Consider the following 19,216-nt stretch of genomic DNA (forward strand, 5'->3'; position numbering starts at 1 on the left):
TGTCTACCACAAAAAGGAAGAACAAAAACTATCAGTGCTGATATGTAACAAATGTAGAAAATCAAACACAAAAGTCACACTACATGTTTATAATTAATAAGAAAGTCTAGCAAAGTTACCTGACACACACAAAAAAATCAGTAAACAAATACTAGTTTTACCTAAGAGCAAAAAACCCAAAAAACCCAATCAACAAACAGGCAAAAATTCTGAACAGCCACTTCACAGAAGAAGTACAATCAGTCAACAAATATGAGAAAAATGTTGAATATCTCTAGTAATTGGAGAAATGCAAATTAAAACTACACTGAGATTCCATCTCCAATAACAATTATCAAGCATACAAGCAACAATAAATGTTGACAGGAGATGTGGAAGAAAAACTTACCTTCATACGTTGTTTATGGTACTGCAAATTGGTGCAACCACTCTGCAAAGCACTATGGAGATTCCTCAGAAAACTTGGAATGGAACCACCATTTAACCTGTTATCCCACTCTCAGCTTATACCCAAAGGATTTCATATTAGTATATTACACTGACGCAGCCACATCAATGTTTATAGCAGCTCAATTCACAATAGCCAAGCTATGGAACCAACCTAGGTGCCCTTCAACAGATGAATGGATAAAGAAAATGTGGTATATATACACAATGGTATAAAGAAGAACAAAATATGGTATTTGCCAGTACATGGATGGAACTGGAGACTATCATGATATGTGAAAAGGCCAAATAGAAAGTTCTGATATACAGATGCTAACACAATAAGTGGGAGTTGAGGGGGAACTTGGTATTAGATTAGACAAAGGGAAAGAAGGGAAAGGGGGACAGGAATAGGAAAGACAGTAGAATAAACCAGACACTTTTCTATCCTTGTATATGAATACGTGACCACTGTAACTTCACATCATGTTCAACCACAAGAATAGGATCATAAGTAGAATAAATTATACTCTGTGTGCATATAATATGTCAAAATATACTGTCACATATATCTAAAGAGAAGAAAGAAAAAATTAAAAATGCCAGTTTTATGCCACATACAAGCAAAAAACAGAAAAAGAAAACTGTAAAAAAACATCAATAATAGGATTAAACATCAGTTATCAGTTGAACAGTAACAACTGAAGCTAGGGAATAGGTACTATTTTCTTTATTCTTTATATAACTGAAAATTTTGAGTTCTTAGGAGCAAATCTCACAAAAACTTTACAAACCTTTACAGAAAAATTTAATATTTTCTCATTAAATAAATAGAGGGATAGGCCATACCATGAACTGGAAGGCTTAACGTTGTAAAGACAGCAATGCTCTCCAAATTAATTTATAGATTCAATGAATTCCAATCAAAATCTCAACAAGGTGTGTTGTAGCTGAAATGCTGTTAAAATTTGTATAAAAGTGAAAAAGTCCAAAAGTATATGGACACCGCTATATACCTCACATTGACAATTCAAAGTCTGGCAATGGTATGTTTTGGTGAGGATGTTCTGCAAAAGAAGCTCTTTGATAATGGAAGTGTGCATTAGTACAACTGCTTTAGGAAATTACTGTTACCTATTGTAAGTTTCATACTTAGGTGGTGGAGACATTTTTGGTCTTTCCATAAGTACATCAAACTTTTTTAAAAAGGAATCATAAAAAAGAAAAGAAAGATAATAATCACATATACTTCCAAAGATGGGCAATAGAGAGAATATTTTGGAAAATAAACTCTGCCATAAAGGGCAAATAGAGCAGAAAGTAGAATCATTCTTTGCAACGTCTGAAAGTGAATCCTGAAACACTAAAAATAACGAATTACATTACACATTTGGAATGGAAGGTGGCACTCAAACTAATAGGAATACTTTTATCCTTTTTTTTTTTTAAATGAGGCAAAATCTCTGTCAACAGCTGAAGGTGGTCTGCTACAAGAGAACAGCAATAGATCTCAAGTGAGATGAAAAATCAGCCCAGACTGTACCACAAGCCAATTACTAGGTGTTGTCCTTAGCTTTCTGGGTAATGGCTCTCAGAGGAAGCCTTCCACATGTCCGTGATCCAAGTGCTCCACTATTTTGCAAAAGGGCAAAGCGAAGCAAAGCAAAAAACAAACAAATGGGGCTGAGGGTGTGTGTGAGGGGGTGCCTTTTAAAGGTTAATACAGAAGCCCAAATCTCACTTATTTTCCTACAGAAATAAATGACTGATGTAAGAATATTAGCAAAGGCATTTAAGGATGCTTTCTAACCAATCTAAATATGTGCAAAAAAAAAAAAAAAAAAAAGGAAAACACTATATATGGTATTTAAAAAAACAGCATTTATTTACATTCCAAAGGACAAAGAAACTGAGAAAAATATATTTATAAAGGAAGTAGTCTAATTTTGCTTAATCCATTTATGTTTTTCACAAAAACATTTGTGAAAAAAATTGTATAACAAAGGCTTAATTTAGAATTATAGGTCTAAGGATGCCCAAAGAATTTGTCTAATTCAATCTTACGACTCTAGATAATTTTGAAATTATATCATTGCTGGCAAATGAAAACCTCCTCCACTTTTATATAAAGCCCCCTAATTACATATGTTATAAAAGACCCAATTTTTGTAAAATCTGTCAGAGCATCCAACAAACCTGCAATAAAAGACACAGCTATCAAAATATAGGACATTAAGAATTTTTCTTTGCAACAATGAAAAGTGGGATTTACACAGGAGAAATCCCAGTGGGTCAACAGCACCACAATAACAGTATCCAGGGTCTCTTGTTCAAGTATATACACCTTTCTTAAGACTTGGTTATCACAAAGATATCAGTAACTAGCATGTACACACACACACAAGTATTTTACAAACATCATGATAACAATAAAAAGATAAAAATATTTTTTAAAAAATATTTATTTTTTAGGTGTAGATGGACACAACACAATTCCATTATTTTTATGTGGTGCTGAGGATCAAACCCAGGGCCCACCCATGCGAGGCGAGCACTCCACCACTGAGCCACAATCCCAGCCCAAAAGATAAAAATATTTTACCTTAGATTTTGTAACAACTTCAAGCCTGTATATTCGATTCATAATCTTTTATTGATTTGTACAACTTTAAAAATAGCATGAATTTTATAAAAATACTGACAATGGCTCAACATTTTAAAAGTCAGACAATCTGTATGTACACTTCAGTAGTCTGTATGTCGTGCTTTTCTTTCTTCTGCTCGTATTCAAAACAGCCACCGCCACAGAGTCTCTAAGCAGTGTCCCTGCAGAAGCATCACATTCGAAAACTTCTCGTTCTTTGAAATGGCTGGAAAGGCTTTCTCAGTGCCCACATGAGCAGCTGTGGTTTCGGTTTGTGTTTTTCAGGAAAGAGAATCGCTTCGCTTTCTGGCGTAGGAAATCGTTCTTGATAGACTTCAGGATAGGATTTCTGAAACTAAACAAGAGGTCCAAAAAGAGTCAAAAATTTATAGAAGAGCCAAGAAAACTGGGCAAGTTTTAATGAAGAGTTTCTGACCCCATACTTCCCTGTTTTTATTTTTGTTAAATCATTCCATTTTGATGTCTATAGATCAAATTCATCTTTCCTTTGATCCAATCTTTGAACGAAGTTCTCCTTTTAATCATATTTCTTAAAATTTTTCCCACTGCCAACAATAAATAGACCTCACTTAAAAAATATTCACAAGTAACTCTGACTTGAAAGAATAACTTAAGTCCTAAGCAGTTAAGGAAAATTTGGGCCCAACTGTATTTCCCTATCTTCCTGCTTCTCCAACTCAGTCCCACCAACTTTTGTCCAAATGAAAAAGCAACCATTCTGATATACATCATTTTATGAAAACCTTAAAGGGAGGCAATATATTCTTCCTTTGGTTCTTACCACTGAACTCTTCTCCACAATTACAGAGAGAAACAACAATGCCTGAGGAACAACAATTTGATAGTGGCTACCTAAAACCAATGGCTTTTAAACTCTAGACATGATGGTTTCAATCTGAGTTAACATTAAAAAAAAATAGAAATCTGCCCTCACAGTTAGCTTCTTTGAGTCATCATTCTGTTGGTCACATCATGCCACTCATCAAAACAAAGGACAAGCATAAGAGAACAGTTCTATAGATGAAGAGTTCAATAATGGGGAAAAAATTACATCCGAGAATGCAGATCTGGGAAACTGGCCACAGTTGTAGAAGCAATAGAACTTCTGAAATATATGAACTGAATAGCACGCTATCAAACCTGCTGTGTCTCGAATGAGAGTCACACAACACTTACCAAAACAGAGATAAAAAGAAGAAACAACCTAAGAAGAGGAAGGAGGAAACATGACTTATGAAGAATGTCCACATTACCTGCTTCAGTTTCTTCTTCTTCTCTTTGCTGGAGAGTTTGGCATCACTTATGACTTCCTCCAGTAAAGCTGCCAGGGGCTCCTGAGAGCCATAAGCTCTTTGGTATTCAAATTCCTCAGGACTAATTTGACGACAAAATGCAGGAGCAGGTAAAGTAATATCCATATCAGCACCTGGGTATTTTATCTGAGGCAAAGGGACAAAACGTAGTTTAGATCAATTATGGTGCATATCCTAGTAGGAATAGCATGTCATTTATCAATTTGATTTGGAAAAAGTATATTGAGAAATAAAAATATTTCCATAATTTCAGAGTAATATCATTTTTAAAATCATAGATTTGTCTATTTTTTTTTTACTTGTTTAAATCCAAGACCTATTTTTTTTTTTTAAGAATCAGGGATTGAACTCAGTGGGCTTAACCACTGAGTCACATTCCCAGCTTTCTTTATTCTGAGAGTCTGTCCTTAAAGTTGCAATCCTCCTGCCTCGGCATTCCAAGTCCCTGGGATTACAGACACCTGCCACCATGCCCAGCCAAGATCCTTCTTAATTTTTTTTTTTTTTTTTGTGGGGATGGAGGTTGGAGGAGGTTAACTGGAAATTGAACCCAGGGATGCATAAATACTGAGCTACACCCCCAGCTTTTTTTTTTTTTTTTGAGACAGGGTCTTAGTCGGTTGTTAAGGGCCTCCTTAAAATTGTTGAGGCTGGCTTTGAAATAGTGATCTTCCTGTCCAGCCCCACAAGCTGCTGTGATTATAGGCATGTGCCACTGCACCCGGCATAAACAAAAAAATCTATGCTCTCTTTAATAAGATCTAATATTTAAGGATAAATTAAACATAATGACTAAACAATTCAAACAGGTATAAGCCCTCTTTCACCACTTCTATTCAACATAGTCCTCAAAACTCTAGCTAGAGCAATTAGATGAAAGAAAGAAATTAAAGGATATGAGTAGGAAAAGAAGAGCTCAAACTATTCCTACTTGCCTATGACATGACGACCCAAAAAAGCTTCACCAGAAAATTTCTAGAACTCATAAATGAATTCAGCAAAGTAGCAGGATACAAAATTAACACCCATAAACAAACTGTGTTCCTATAAATCAACCAAAAGAGAAATTAAGAAAACTATTCTACTCAAAATAGCCTCAAAAATATATATATTTGGGAATCAATCTAACAAAAGAGGTGAAAGATCTCTACAATGAAAACTACAGAAAATTAAACAAAGAAATTGAAGAAGACTTTAGAAGATGGAAAGATCTCCCATGCTCTTGGATAGGAAGAAATTAATATTGTCATAATGGTCATACTACCCAAAGCACTTACAGATTCAATGGATTCAAATTAAAATCCCATCGTCATTCATTATGGAAACAGAAAAAGCAATCGTGTAATTCATTTGGAAAAATGAGAGACCCAGAATAGCCAGAGCAATCCTTAGCAAGAAGAGTGAAGTAGGAGGCATCACAATACCAGACCCTTAAACTATACTACAGAGCTATAGTAATAAAAATGGCATGGTACTGGTGCCAAAAGAGACATGTAGACCAATGGTACAGAACAGAAGACACAGAGACAAACCCACATAAATAGTTACCTCATACTAGACAAAAAGCATACACTGGAGAAAAGATAGCCTAGTCAACAAATGGCACTGGGAAAACTGGAAGTCCATTTGTAGCAAGATGAAATTAAACTCCAGTCACCCTGCACAAAAATCAACTCAAAGTGATCAAAAACTTAGGCACTAGAAAAGAGGTCCTGTGCCTAACAGAAGAAAAAGTATCCAACTCCTTGGTATCTACGCAAAGGACTTAAAGTCAGCATAGTAGAGTGATGTAGCCAAATCTTCATCATGTCAGCTTAGGACCAGAATTCCTTAACAAGACTCCTAAAGAGCAAGAAGTAAAATCAAGAATCAACAAATGGGATGGTTTTAAACTAAAAAGATTCTTCACAGCAAAGGAAACAATCAAGAACATGAAGAGGAGGCAAACAGAATGGGATAAAATCTTTGCCACCTGTACCTCAGACAGAGCATTAATCTCCAGGATATACAAAGAACTCAAAAACTTAACACCAAAAAAACAAATAACCCAATCAATAAATAGGCACTTCACAGAAGAAGAAATACAATCAGTCAATAAATATATAAAAAATGTTCAGGGGCTGGGAAGAGAGCTCAGTTGGTAAAGTGTTTGCCTTGCATGCACAAGGCCCTGGGTTCAGTTCCCAACACCACAAAAAATAAAATAAAAGTTAAAAAAAAAAAAAAGGTAAATGACACAAAATGAAATTTTAAAAAAAAATGTTCAAAACTCTAGCAATTAGAGAAATGCACCTAATGAGATTCCAGTCAGATTGGCAATTATCAAGAATACAATAATAAATGTTGGTGAGGATGTGGGGGGAAAATGTACCCTCATGCATTGCTTATGGGACTGCAAATTGGTGCAACCACTCTGGAAAGCAGTATGGAGATTCCTCAGACAACTTGGAATGAAACCATCATTTGAGCCAGTTATCCCATTCCTTGGTATACACCCAAAGGAATTTAAATCAGCATTCTAACTACAGTGACGTAACCCCCTAGCAGTTCAACTCACAATACCCACACTATGGAACCAACTTAGAAGCCCTTAAATATGAATGGATAAAGAAAATGTTGTATAAATACAGAATGGAATATTCCTCATCTGTAAATAATGAAATTATTATATTCTTCAGTAAATGAACAGAGCTGGAGAGTATCATGCTAAGTGAAATAAGCCAATCCCCAAAAACCAAAGGCTGAATGTTCTCTCTGATATGTGGATGCTAACACATAATAGGAGTGGGGAAGGGAAGAATAGAAGCTCATTGGTTTAGACAAAGGAGAATGAAGGCAATGAGATGGAAATAGGAAAAACAGTAGAATGAGTCGGATATAACTTTCCTATGTTCATATGTGAATACACAACTAGTGTAACTCCACATCATGTACAACCACAAGAATGGGAAGTTATACTCCAGGTATGTATGATATGTCAAAATATACTTTACTGTCATGTAGGTCTAAAAAGAACAACAACCACCACCTCCCCCAAAAAGGTATAATGTTGAACACACTGAACCACACAGGCTCCTCCCATATCTGGAGGGTCTAATTATCCCTCCCTCAGGAATGGATAGAAATTGGCCCTTAGACAAGCAGTTAGGCAGAGAAAGGTACCATGACCATCCCCTCCTGCATTACTACTGAGAGTCAAGTGGAAAGAAGAAATATACAGACACTGCACCAGGCAAAAGGGAGAGGGGGGAGAATAAGAAAAAGGAAAACAAGATCTGTGCATAAATGAACATTCATTAAAAACACTTAATTTCAGAGCACCCTATTGTTATTCTGTATTCCCACTATATTATTCATTCTTTCATTTTTTTCATTTGGCTTAAAAAAAATTTCCCCCACCAGAAGCCACAACTAAAAATAAGTCTGTTGCCAAGAGGGGTGATTACATTAAGCACATCCCATGCCTAAAGATAGTTTATAAGATCAATTAGATCAACCTAAGACAGACAGATTGAAACCATAGGGCAAAGGGCTTACAGGACATGCCTTTTATTTTTATTTTTTCATTTGAATTACAGGAAAAACAGAAAAGAGTCAGGATAAAGGGTGAGGTCTAGGTAGACTACAACAGCCATAAACCTAGGGCATGAGAAAAACTGAGACACCTAGGATTGAAGGGCTCAAGGACAGGGTTGTAGACCAGGTCAGCAGAAGGCTGATGTCAAAAACATTGCCCACCTCACAGTTTGTCCCAGAGTCAGCCCAGAAACTGCCTCCAAACAATTCACTGGAATAGTCCAGTCTACCCTGTGCATTTTCCGAGAAGTCCTACTCAAAGGTGATGTGACGCAGAGGTTTAGTGGCCTCTTCAAGGCCTCTTGTAATCTATAGGCTCTCATGCTTGACAGTTCTACTGAGGTCTTCCAAGAGAGAAAAGGTAATTGGACAATTGAGTGGATACTGATTTTATTCAGTGCACATCACAGTGGCTCTTGTCAAGATCATGTTTACTCACAGCTAAATTAATCATCATGGCTCAGCTTTCCAATCTTCAGGTGACAGGACGAGGTTCATGAGGCCAAGCTGCTGCAATATATGCCTGGGCTATGTATGTAGATGCAGTATACAAAGCAACATAGTTCTCCTTAACAATTCCTTGCAGATATTCAGCAAACCATTTTTTAAAAAATTTTTACTTTTTTAAAGTTTGGTTCATAAAAATATTGGCAAAATCATTAAATTAAAATTAGTGTGTACTTTTTATCCACAAAAAATGGTCAATGTTGTATGTATGTATGTTGATAATATACAAAGAAGGCAAAGGTGCAAAGAAATGAACACTTTCTTATGCCACTGACACAAATGTAAATTAAAACAAGCAAAAGGGGATTCTGGCTATATCCTATCAATTCTTATAAAATGGTTTATGATCTTTGACCAAGTACTGCTGTGCCTTAGAAAATAGTCATGGATCAGGCAAAAATAATCTAGCTATGAAAATATTTATTATTATATTGCATGCAATCAGGGAAAAATAATAAAGACAATCTAAACATCAACCAGAGGGCATCGTTTAAACGAGCTATGATATGTTCCCATTATGGAATACTGTGCTACAGTAATGATAATAATGACGCAGCAATGACAACAACACAACAACAACGGCAGCTACTAATGGAGGGTTTACTTTGTGACAGACATTACTGTAAGCACTGTACATGTATTGAGCTATTTGATTTCCAACACAATTCTATGAGACAAGAATTAACTATTATGATTCTCATTTATAGATTAAAAAAAAAAAAACAAACAGAGGTTGGGGTAGATGTTGAACCAGAGTGACATTATGTAATTTGCCTCAGGCCACAAAGCTAATAAAAGGCATGTCCTGAATCAAACACATTTAGCTCCAAAGTCTGTGCTCTTGGCCACTCTGGTGTCAGTCAAGAATATTTAATGACGTGAGGAATTTTTTTATTGTATTGTTAAGTAAAAGAAAGTAAGTCACAAAACAGAAAAGAAGGAAGGGATAAAGGCAGGAAAGTAGGGAGAGAAGGAGAAAGGGAAAGAGGAAGGAAAGAAAGACACAAAATACCTGAAAGACCATAATACTAACTATGAACATTTTGGTGTAACTGCTATTTTCTGGTGTATTGATCTATATTTCCCAAATTTATTCAATATAGTATGTTGATAACCACATAGCACTGATTTATACAACAAATCTAAGTAGTCATTTCATAAATTTTTCAATAATAGCAAGCACATTTAGTCCTTACTATATACCAAGACTTATTTTAAATTCACTTAATCTTATAACACAATGTACCCAGAAGCCTAGCAACGTAACATGACTTTCCACTGCAAATTTCATAGGACAGACAATATCCCCTATTTTACCTGGACTCTTCGTAGATGAGCCACACGCTCCTCTATAGAAGTCTGCAAGGCCAAAGGGACTTTGAGAATCTCTTGGTAATTGTCCATCAGAAACGTCACCAACCTAGCAGCCAATAACTCATCCAAGTCTACTTCATCCTTGGAACACAAGATGCAGCAGGAAAATGTCTGAACCATCTAAAGACGGGGGAGGGGTAAGAAAACACAGATGAGCTGGTTGTTTTGTCCTCTGAACTAAGTGCATCTAGTTTGCAAAAAGAAGAGTGACCTCCCACCAGGCAGCTGGCCATAGGTGCTGACTGTCACAAAAGCAGCAAAAACAAGTCTATATCTCCTGTTTAAAAGACATGGTAGAGGGATGTATGTCCAAGCAATTTCTGAAAATTACTATCACCATGACTTGGATTATTGGTGCATACTAGCTATGTAGAATGGGGTTTTATTGTGAATATTGTGACATATTCGTATATAAATAAAAACACTTTGAATTTCAAAGTTCTTTATAGTCATTTAGTCATTTAATATCCTAATATAACTCTTGATTTTTTTTAAGAGAGAGAGAATTTTTTAATATTTATTTTTTAGTTTTCGGTGACACAACGTCTTTATTTATTTTTATGTGGTGCTGAGGATCGAACCCAGCGCCCCACGCATGCCAGGCGAGCGCGTTACCACTTGAGCAACCTCCCCAGCCCACTCTTGATTTTTTTAAAGCAAAAATTTTATAAATGTTTATTATTTCATTATTGATTTTGTTTTAAAACTTGGTAACAGTGTGCCTCAATCATTACATCTTTTCCTAGTTAACTTATTTCCTCTAGGATTTTGTTTGTACATTTGACAATCGCCTTTGAACAAACTTATAGGACTTTAAAAGAAGTACATTAAGTGATGAAATTCTCTTTATAGTAACCAGAAATATAAAATATATACTTTCACAGAATTTATACTAATGACTCAATTCTCAATATCATCCTCCACTAGAGAGGATAACAAATGTATTGCTGACAATTTTATTTCAAAATCATAATTCTGTTGAATAAGACTTGATTTCCTCAACACACTGCAAATGATACTTTATCTTCACTTATATTTATGGATACAAAGAGACACATAGATGGAGGTTTTTTTTTTAACATGGAAACTATGGATCCCAGGGGATTTGTGAATGCCCTCAAACTATACGCAAATTTTTACACATATATTCTTATAGTGAATAGATGCAAAGTTTTCTTCAACTTTTCACAAAGGCCCATCAGCCCCTCCCCACCAAAAAAAAAAAAAAAAAAAGAGGTCAAGAATCATTCCATAAATCAGACATGGTGGAACATGCCAATAATCCCAGCCACTTAGGAGGTTGAGGCAGGATATTCACAAGTTTGAGGACAGCCTTAGCAACTAAGCAAAACCCTAACTTGAAATTTAAAAAAAAAAAAAAAAAAAAGAAAAGGACTGGGGAATATAGCTCAGTGGTAAAATGACCCTGGATTTAATCCCCAGGATTTAAAAAAAGAATCACTGCACAGAGCATTGAGTGTTCTTCTGATCTTATCCCATCCATACTTCTCTGAAGCTAGGCCAGGGATCCCCAAGAAGGGTAGTGGTTACTGGGATATGGAAAGGACACTCAATCCATTGAAGCACCACTTGTGCTCCAGGAATATTTTTGAGGAAAATGAAGAGATTTTTATTAGTAAATTCTAAACGTAAACTAAAAACATGCTGATAGGAGCAGAGTATAAAAGGAGGTTACTAGAGGTTGCAAGAGAGCAAGGGGAAAGGGGAGATGCTCATTAGAGAATATGAAGTTCTTCCAGAAAGTTTTAGATATCTATTCCACAGTATGGTGATCACAGTTAATGATAATAATAATAATGTGCTATGTATTTCAAAATTGCTAGAAGAATAATTTTTAAACATCTCACCACACACACACAAAAATAAGTTGGTGGAGTGATGGACATGTTAATTAGCTTGAATTAATCTTTCTACTATATATGTTTGTGTGTGTGTGTGTGTGTGTGTATACGTATATATATAAACATCACATCATATCTCATAAGTATATACAATTATTTGTCAAGTAAAAATGAATTAGTGTAAAAAAAACGTGTTGATATTACATAGTAGGATTCAAAATTAGTACGTGTTTTTAAGCAAAACTGAAAAATATTACCACTCATAGACCATTAGACCAAACCAAGAGATACATGTTCTCTCTCCTCCCAGGTTGTCTAGTCAAACTGTAGAATTTATTTCCTCTCTTTTTAATTTATTGTATATACTGCATCTCTCTTACTGGTTATAACACAGGCGTTGCAATGCTTACTTCCATGGAGTTAGAAAAAATGTTGTTTGCCTGATAAATCACTTACTCTTTTTATCCACCCTTTGTTCTCTTTGTGTTGACAGTAGGTATCAACTTAAACAGGGGTCCAACAGGATGCAGCAGATATCTCTACACTCAGCATCTATTCAATACTCACCCTTTGCTTTCCGCAACGTTCTTTAAGACCCTTAGACCAGAAGCACACCACCAGTCTGGGTGGATGGCTGGCATGACTCTTTTTTTTTTTTTTTTAAGATTTTTTTAAAGACGGAACACATATCTTTATTTTATTTTATTTTTTTATGTGGTGCTGAGGATCGAACCCAGGGCCTCACATGGGCGAGGCAAGCGCTTTACAGCTGAGCTATAACCCCAACCCCATGGCATGACTCTTAAGCAGGCTGCCTCACACCTTCCACTGATGGATTTGACCAGTAAACTGGACTCAGTTGAATTTCATTCCAAAACCTCAAGGACCTTAGATACTAATAATCAACCTACCAGTGTCCGGGTCCCAAGGCCTTCACACAGCGGCGGCATCTCTTTGTTTAAGCAGATCCTCGCCATCATCCTCATTAACAGCTGCAGCTTTCTCCTGTTTTCAGGAGGCAGGAGGAGGCAACAAATCTGAAAGGCTTCAATTGCCATTTTCTCTTTCTGTAACAAACCTGATTCAAAAAAGTTTTATCTTTCAAAATCTATAGCCTACTTGACTCTGTACTTTCACATTTAAAAAAAATATTATATTACTAAAAAGTGTATCAAGTCTTTTCACATATTCAACTGTACCTGGCCAAATGAATATAGATCCATCGTTACTCACAAATCAGCACAAAAAATACGATCCATCAACCAGAGATAAAATGTAGAACAAACACAGCTATTTGTTCCTCCCACCAGACAGATATCAAAGTTCACAGCACTCTTTCCCACTGAAACACAAGCAGTTCAAATTACACTCACCTAACCCTAGACACTCACACTGTTACTACGTCCAGGATTGCACCAGTAAGAACATGAATGCACCATTGCTGACCCGCATTCTCCCCATGAGTTGTTTCCACACAATCAGCAAGGTCACCACCTTGCATGACTCACATACTAAATAATAGGACCAAAGCTCTCACTGCCGTCTGTTGTCAAATGACACTGCTTCTTCTTAATAGAATCTGTCAAATAATCCTTCCACTTAGGCTCACTCTAGACTTAAATATGCTGATTAAATCATGTTCTATGCCATCCATCCTTGTCTCAGGAATGACTTTGTTAAAAATCAAGGTATTCTAATATTGGGCTCTTTTCAACCATATTTGTCTCTGAACACTCAAATCCAAGCCCTCTAATGAAGTGAAAGTGCGTCCACCAAGTTATTTGTTCTATATGCATCCTTTTCAACTTCTAACTGATCTTTGTATCGGAGGCAAACCCATCTTTAACACTGAATAAATATTATAGTCATCTGTGATACACCAGGAACTGTGGCAGGTCCTGGAAATGCAAAGATATACCTGGTCCTTTCCTTTAAAGAGCTGAGGAGAGACCTGTAAGCCAGTGACAAAAATGTGAGAGGTGCTGCATGAAACATTGCTAGTGACATACTAGGAGATTTTAAGTCACTCGCATGACTGCAGCATAGGCTGGGGTGGGGGTGGAGGGTTTGGTAGAAGTTAAGCTAGAAAGGTTGGCAGAAATTAAGTCTCAGAAGACCTTAAATACCAGACCAAGGAGCTTGGGTTCCAACCCAAAGGCAATGGATGTGTATGGAGAGAAAGGGAAAACAGAAGCGCAAGCTTATCTTTTTCCCCACCCCTCTGTGGTGCTGGGGATCAAACCCGAGGCCATGGCTCATGCTAGGCAAGAACTCTACCTGAGCTAAACCCCCAGTCCCAGACCTGTATACACAGGTTCTGATCCTAGATGTACACATGTAGAACTGCTCTCAATTCTACCTAATCAAGTCCATGGAAGGAAAAAGGCTTCTGCCTTTTTATTTTAATAGACTCATTTATCTAATAAATATTTATTAAGCCAGTTTATACTCCAGAAACTATTTTAAGAGACAAGCAGTGAGGAACAAAACAAAATCCTTGTGTAGATCCCTGGAGCTTGCTTTCTAACAGAGAGTAGAACAGATATAGAAAGGTGATGTCAGGTAGAAAGATGCTATGGAGAAAAAATAAAATAAAGCAGGAAAGGAGTTGGGGAATAAGGAATGTGCTCAGAAAAACACTTCCAACATTTCAGGGAAGACTTCTCTCTAAGGAAGTAACATGTGAGCAGATTCCTGAAGGAAATGAGAGCAAGCCATAGAAACACTGGAGAAACAAACTTCAAGGGCAAAGAAAGAGCAATTACAAAGATGTGGCATGGGAGTACGCCATAGAGTGTTCAAGGAGCAGAACGAGGAAGAGTGACAAAGGAGTGCGAGGAGAGGACTTCTAATTCCCTGCTCCACTAAATCCCTCATCCTCCCAAGGCCAGGCCCCTACCTCTGGCAGTAGAGGAGCCACCATCAGTAACTTGAATGGAAAAGCCCCAGCTGCCCAATACTGGATTATGTGGGAGGAGGAAGAAGTGCTTATCCCCAAAATTAAAAGCATGAGATTCCCAACACCTTCCGCTGGAATGTGGCATACATTTTTACCAGAGTGGGAGAAAAACTCACTGTGAATACTAGTTAGGTCTATAACACTATTTGATTTGAACCATAGTTAAGCTACATGATGAATTAAGTAGGTCTCATGAGTTGGTCTTACAATTTAACCATCATTTATAGCTTTGCTTGATGGAGTAGTGCCGAGAGAGGGGAAAAATAGAATGTGTGTTCAGAGCTACCTACTTGGAAAGGTTTAAGGAAAAGGTTTAAGACAAAACCTATTATTTCAATATAACTTATGAAATTTAAAAATCAATTCATTTCTTCATTCTAAAAGGTATAAAACTTATACTTCCAGCACCTCTTCCCTGGTTGATTTTTTTAACCTCTTAATACACTACAGAATTTACTATTATGTTATTTACCATTCTCTTCCCCCCTGCTGCATTGGAATGAAAGCTCACAATGAGAAGGATATCATTGTCAGTTTTATTTCTATTGATATACCTCCAGCAGCTAGAAGAATGCCTGATATGTCATAGAAACCAACAAATAAATTTTTGTGAATGAATGAATGAGCATAAGAATGAAGGCATAAAATTACTCACCCTTGTTGAGATTTGAATAAGAATAGTGGGTTGAGTAAGCCTCATTATGAATCCTTGAACAAGTCACTTAACCTCCAGGAATCAGTAAAATGTTGAGAACAGTCATAAAAAATAAATTTACTGCACTGCAGTCCATGGGCTATAAAGAGGAGCCCAGGTAAATTAAAAACTTTAATAAATTTGATCATAGCCATTACTACATTAAAGTTTATATTAAAATTAACCTCAGAGGGAAATATGACATTAATCAGATGCAACTTTTAAATCTGGTTAAGAAATGTATTGTGCACTGATATTCAGGAACAAATTTCACTCTGATCCTCTGTAATGAGAAAGCAAGTAAAATTCTGAAATATCCCAACATAGCTATATCATTGAATAATAAATCATTTATGTCTGCCCTACTGAACCCTAATTGCTTAAACAGTTGCATAACCATATTAAGTAGTATGAAAGAAAATATAAACCTATGCAAACATCACCACATAAAATACTTTTATAAAATTCACCATGTATAACTCAGTCTCTGTCAACAATTAGTACTCTATGGGTCACTGTGTGTCTGGATGACTTTTATTAGTGCATTATTATTATGTAACAAAATATATTCCTGACTCCCTGGTATTAGAAGGTCCTATAACAACTCAAATGTCCTTGCCTTTTTAGTGAAAGAATGTGGATACCTTCATCAGCATCAGTGAGAGAACTATCAAAGCAGTGGACAGCCATTTGATGATTGGCTGGGGATGTGGCTCAGTAGTCAAGCGCTCCTGATTTCAATCCTCAGTGCCAAAAGGAAGGAAGGGAAAAAGGAAGGGAGGGAGGGAGGAAGACAAGTGAACTTTTAAAAGAGATTGTGTATTACTATGCTTATAGCAGAGTCACACACTGAAGTATTAAATTAATTAGCTGTTATCATTATTCTAAAAGTTATACTAACAAAAACTACTGCTTTGGCAGCTTCCATTAAAGACACATATGTGATATCTAAAAACTTTTCACTTGCTAACTGATAAAGTAACCCCTCGGCAGAAAATGAGATTTTAAGGACAAAAGACGATTGCTCCAATATGATTAGTTTGAATGAATAAATTTTTAAAAATCACTAGGAAAAACACAAAAGGAGTTATGCAATGTTCACAAACAGCAAAGATTATAAATGATATGAAAAATGTCTATAAAGTTTTAGAAATTGAGTAGTAATGATTCAATCACAAGAACCATAACAAATGGATGTCATCTCTAGTTCATTAGAAGATTAATGGGACATGGATTGAGACCTCTGAAACCATGAGCCCCAAATAAATTTCTCCTCTTCTGAGTTGTTCTTGTCAGTTATTTTGGTCACAGCACTGAAAAACTGACTAACACAAGACCAAAGAGTCTGTCTACTGGTGCTCTCTTGCAGTCCGGTCTCTCCATTTCCCAGACCCAGGCAACCTCTGGCCTGCTTTCTCTCTGTAGACTAGATTTCCCTTTCCTAGAGTTTCATATTAATGGAACCAGACTGTATGTGCTCTTCTTTATTTTAAATTCCCTTTCTTTACCTATTCAATACTGTTTTCCCTCACCTCCCCTAAATCCCTAGCATCTACTGATCTTTGCATGGTCTCCATTGTTTTGTCTTCATAATGTCATATGGTGAAATCATACATTATAAAGCCTTTCATGCCGACTTCTCTCACTCGGCAATATGCATTTTAATGTTTTTATTAAAATATTAGAGTTATACATAATGTTGGGGTTTGTTTTGACATAATCGTACATGACTAGAATATAATTTGCTCCCCAGTGCTCTTTTAAGTTTGGCTTTACCACTCAGCATATTCCTAAGATTTATTTTTGTGTGAGGTTTATTTGTGTGTATCCATGGTTTGCTATTTTTATTGCTAGACAATATTATATTCCATCAATACAGCAAAAAATATTTATACATTTACCTATTGATAGATATGTAATTTCCAATTTGGGGATAATATGAATACAGCTTCAAGTCTTTCTGTAAACATATATAATCTTTTTCTCTTGTATAAATATATAGAAATGGAATTATATGTATGTTTAACTTATTAGAAATTTGAAGCTGTTTTCCAAAGAAGTAGTATCAATTTATAGCCCTACCAGCAATGCCTAAGGGCTCCAGGAGCTTCATCTCCTCATCAACACTTGTATTGTTGTTGCTTTGATTTAAGTCATTCTAGTGTATTCACAGTGGTATCTCACTGCGGTTCCAACTTGCATTTCTCAGATGACGAATGACATTGATTAATGATTAGCAAATCACTTATCTCCCTTATAGAAATGTCTATTCAAAATTTTTATCCTTTTTATTGTATTGTTGATCTTATAAAGAATTCTTGACATATTCTGGCTGTAAGTATTTTGTCATACACCTACAATAGAAATATATTCTCACACGGTCTTGATTCTCTATTCATTAATGATATATTTCAAACAGCAGAAATTTCTACTTGTAATTGTCAATTCAATTAAATTTTTATTGTAGGGATTATGATTTCAGTGTACTAAGATATCTTTATCAAGATTGCAAGATTTTTTTCTTCTATGTTTTCTTCTACACGGTTTTTAGTTTTATATGTTGTATTTTAGTCTAGGACTCATTCCAATGTAAAGTTTGAGCATAGCATGAAATGAGTGTAATTCCATATGGATATCCAGTTGTACCAACAATCACTTATTGAAAAGATTATCCTTTCTCTTAATTTCTTAGCTGAAAATCACTTGGCTATATCTATTTCTGAACTCTATTCTATCCCATCGGTCTATCTTTATACCAATGCCACACTGAATACCAATACACTTCACGGCAAAACTTCAAATATTATATGAAAACAACAATGGCTCACCTAATGATAAGATTTCATAAGTTTTAAAAACAAGGAATATAAGTTCTCTGATTTTTGTTTTGTTTTCAGATTATTTTAGCTATTCCAGAGCCTTAGCATTGTCATATAAATTTTTTATTTATATAAATCTTTCAAAATAACATCTTGAATTTTTATCGATTGTGATTAATCTATAGATCAATTTTTAAAGAACTGACATCATATCAAAATTGCAGTTTTCAGTCCATTAGTATAGTATATCTCTCTAGTTACTTGAATAGCTTAGTTTGTTTCAGGAATGTTTAAGAGTTGTCATTATCAGGTCTTACACACACTTTATTTATCACAAAGTATTTATAATACATTCTTAAGTATTTCATGGTTTTCAATGCTATTAGAAATAATTTTTTTATTTGTCAATTGATTTTGGTATATTGGTCTCATATCCTGTTTCCTTGCTAAGTTTACTTTTTAAAAATTATTGATTCTTATTAGATATACATGACAGTAGAGTGTGTTTGGGCATATTATACACATATTGAGTATAACTTCTTCTAATTAAGATCCTATTCTCGTGGTTGTACATGATATGTAGTTACCCTGGTCATATATTCATTTACAAGGATATGAAAGCTATGTCTGATTAATTCTACTGTCTTCCTAATCCCCTTTCCACTTCCACCTCCCTTCCCTGGATTCCCCTTTGCCTAATACAATGGACTCCGATTATTCCCCTCCCCACCTCTGCTTGCTGTGGGTTAGCATCCACACATCGGAGAGAACATTCAGTTTTTGGTTTCTTAGAACTAACTTCTTTCACTTAGCATAATATTCTACAGTTCCATGTACCAGCAAATACTATAATTTCATTCTTCTTTATGGCTGAGTAATATTCCATTGTGTGTGTGCGTGCACGTGTGTGTACACACCACATTTTATTTATCTATTCATCTGTTGAAAGGCACCTAGGTTGGTTCCATACCTTGGCTATTATGAATTCAGCTGCTCAAAACATTGATGTGGCTGCGTCACA

General features: G+C 35.7%; 1 protein-coding gene across 2 annotated transcripts in view; it reads right to left on the bottom strand.

The window, feature by feature from the left end:
* Positions 1 to 2,287: 2,287 nt before the first annotated feature.
* The window catches only part of Depdc1b (DEP domain containing 1B), a 133,852-nt gene continuing 116,923 nt past the window's right edge, over positions 2,288 to 19,216 (bottom strand). For both annotated transcript variants that reach the window (XM_058583133.1, XM_046456308.2), the window contains 4 exons: positions 12,635 to 12,801; positions 9,805 to 9,981; positions 4,345 to 4,530; positions 2,288 to 3,425 (listed from right to left, as the gene is read on the bottom strand). In XM_058583133.1, coding sequence (XP_058439116.1) covers positions 3,264 to 3,425; positions 4,345 to 4,530; positions 9,805 to 9,981; positions 12,635 to 12,801 — 692 coding nt within the window. In that variant the 3' untranslated portion in view covers positions 2,288 to 3,263. The remainder of the gene's footprint in view (positions 3,426 to 4,344; positions 4,531 to 9,804; positions 9,982 to 12,634; positions 12,802 to 19,216) is intronic.

This window comes from Marmota monax, unplaced genomic scaffold (assembly GCF_021218885.2).
Source record: "Marmota monax isolate L192 unplaced genomic scaffold, Marmota_monax_Labrador192_F-V1.1 WCK01_AAM20220418_F8-fsc00037, whole genome shotgun sequence".
Classification (NCBI taxonomy): domain Eukaryota; kingdom Metazoa; phylum Chordata; class Mammalia; order Rodentia; family Sciuridae; genus Marmota; species Marmota monax.